This window comes from Etheostoma cragini, unplaced genomic scaffold (genome assembly GCF_013103735.1).
Source record: "Etheostoma cragini isolate CJK2018 unplaced genomic scaffold, CSU_Ecrag_1.0 ScbMSFa_3039, whole genome shotgun sequence".
Lineage (NCBI taxonomy): Eukaryota > Metazoa > Chordata > Actinopteri > Perciformes > Percidae > Etheostoma > Etheostoma cragini.
This window is the reverse complement of record NW_023267265.1, coordinates 1-2621: the sequence shown is the minus strand read 5'-3', so window position 1 is coordinate 2621 and position 2621 is coordinate 1. Positions and strand designations below refer to the sequence as shown.

Sequence of the window (2621 nt, the reverse complement as noted above, 5' to 3'; positions counted from 1 at the left end):
GGTACTACTGTGATAGTTCGCTATCACATATACTAAAATTGGAACGATACAGAGAAGATTAGCATGGCCCCTGCGCAAAGCTTATGGAGCGTTCTTCTCTGTTTTCCTGCGGGAGGGGGGCTAGCAATTAAGCAATTAGTGGGCTTTTTTTGGGAAGTTTTGAGGTTGGCGGTTCGAACCCCGCCTGCGGCGCTAAAGATGCCATCAAAAGCAACGTTGTAGATACGCTACACGTCTGCAAGCTTCATCTGAGTTTACATACATCATCTAAACTGTAACTTTTATAAGATTTAATGTTGAAATAAGTAGTATGAAATCAATAATGTCAAGCTTTATGTTTTGTCTAATTTCAGGAGACTGGATGACTTGAACCTGGATGACTGGAGACTGGATGACTGGAGACTGGATGACTGGAGACTGGATGACTGGAGACTGGATGACTTGAACCTGGATGACTGGAGACTGGATGACTGGAGACTGGATGAGGGGCCCTCGGTCTAGGTGGTGGTGGTGGTGAAAGACATGTCATCCTAAAATGCATTTTGATACGTTAACAAGCTTAATCTGACTGTGTGTATATCATACAAACACTTTAAAGTAAGTAATATGTTGTGTGTTTTAGATGTTCGTTAATAAAAAAGCTTCAAAACAAAGTGCAGTTTCTGATTTTTATTGGTTACCGCAGAAAAAAGTTAATGTGCAGCAATACAATAAAATAAATAATAAAATATGAATAAAAGGAAAGGAATAAAAATACAAAAACAGAACCAAATAAAAGAGAAAACTGAATAAAGAGAAAACTAAAATAAAATTAAAACATGGGCCCCGGCCCCCCTGGGTTGCGGTTTTTTTTTCTCTTGATGTCCTCCCGCCACTCCTCCACAGACTTCCCGCCGACAGTAGCGCAGTACGCCACTCCATCCACACGAGTGTGGCCAGTCTCCAGCCTTTTGGGCTGGCCACACTTGCTGCAGACGTACTGCGCCGTCTGCCGACGGGATTTGCTCCCGGGCGGCGGCCCCTGCCCTGCAGCGGCAGCTTCGGCCGCCTTCCTCTTCCTGAACTCTGTTGTCCTTGGAATACGTGCAGGAAGAGGAAGGCCCGGGAGCAGTACTGGAGGAGTGGAGGAGGAAGAGGGTGTTGGAGGAGGAGGATGAGGAGGATGAGGAGGAGGATGAGGGCCCGGGAGAAGAAGGCGTTGGCGTGCGCCTCCAGATGGGCCTGGATGCTCCCCACCTGGAGGCGAAGGAGGAGGAGGAGGAGGAGGAGGAGGAGGAGGAGGAGGAGGAGGAGGAGGAGGGCCCGGGAGAAGATGGCGTTGGTGTCCGGGCTGCTCCTCGGGGACATTGAAGGCAAAGGGCTGTCCTTGTCCCACCTGGACAGAGGACAGCCCTTTTGCTGGAGGGAGGGGCTCGCCAGCCAGTGCTGCCACAGGCATGACGCCACTTGCCTGCAGCAGCACAGCCTTCTCCTCCTCTTTCTGGCGCCGAGAGAACCTGGAAGACAAACATATTCTGCTTTTAGACTCTTGAGCTTCAATCAATAGATAACTGTCAGTACAGATTACAACATGTCAACACTGTTTTATGTTAAACTCTTACCACTGGGACAGGGTCCTCTGATTGAGCTCAAAGAGCTGGATGTCCGTCTGAGCCATCAGCCTCGGGCTTGCCAGCACTGCCGCTCTGATGGCCACGTAGTCCGAGAGGACCAGGGCCCACCTGTCCCGACGGATCCCCCCGGACCGCGTGCCTTTGGGGTGGAGCTGGCAGAGCTGGCTGCAAATGGCCTCTACCAGGCGACTGGCACTGGGCCAGTTTGCAGGGCCCGAGTTCGGTCCGAGAAGGCTGCTGAAAGAGTCAATGAGAGCACAGAGTGGGTTATTACACAGCATGTTGTAATTAGAGAAATAATATAATAATAATTGCAAAGAGTCTCACCGTTGGAGACTCTCCTTTCCAGGACAGGAGGTGTTTGTCCCCTTCGCAGCCTTGAACCGCCCCTTAGGCTGCCTCTCCCGGTATCTGGGAGGGTAGACCACTCTCCTCTTGTCGTGCTCTGGCAATTTATGCCAGAGCACAATGAGCCTGTCTACCCTCCTGTCTGACAGCCCCAGAAGGCTCCGTGCTTCCAGCAGGGCCTGGGCCAGCCTCAGGACATGCTGGTATCCTGGCTGACCATCAGGACCCTGCATCTCCTCCTGACATGAAACACAAGAAAGGCAAATCACTGTGATTAAAGAGAGCACTGGGAAATATCTATCAAATATTATTTGTTTGTGTACAAATAACAAATAAACAATAAAAGTGTTACAAATAACAAATAAATATAAAAAAATGTACATATAAATATATACTGTGAGTATATTGTCTGAAATAAATTGATTCATTTTCAACTCAGTTATTATTATTATTATTATTATTATTATTATTATTATTATTAACACATAATGTCATCAACATGAGTCTGTAGTCAGTCAGTGAGCTTACCTCAGACTCTGAGGAGGACTGGTTGGAAGCAGGACCTTCTGGGGCCTCGGAAGAGGCATGGTGGTGAGGGGCGGCGGGACCGGATGGCTCAGACGGGGGTGCGTCAGCTGGATCCCCTGACCGAGCTGCTGC

General features: G+C 48.9%; 1 protein-coding gene and 1 non-coding gene across 2 annotated transcripts; one reads left to right on the top strand and one right to left on the bottom strand.

Annotated features, from left to right (window-relative positions):
- Positions 1-9: 9 nt before the first annotated feature.
- On the top strand, positions 10-106 carry LOC117940674. The gene has a single exon (XR_004655795.1). It is a non-coding gene; the product is annotated as a U6 spliceosomal RNA (small nuclear RNA).
- A 705-nt stretch (positions 107-811) lies between these two features.
- On the bottom strand, positions 812-2615 carry LOC117940673 (vasodilator-stimulated phosphoprotein-like). The gene is made up of 5 exons (XM_034865874.1): positions 2490-2615; positions 1941-2200; positions 1602-1850; positions 1237-1496; positions 812-1113 (listed from the first exon to the last, which is right to left on the bottom strand). The coding sequence occupies exons 2-5, from the start codon at positions 2192-2194 to the stop codon at positions 812-814; spliced, it is 1065 nt and encodes a 354-aa protein (XP_034721765.1). The 5' UTR covers positions 2195-2200; positions 2490-2615.
- Positions 2616-2621: the final 6 nt, after the last annotated feature.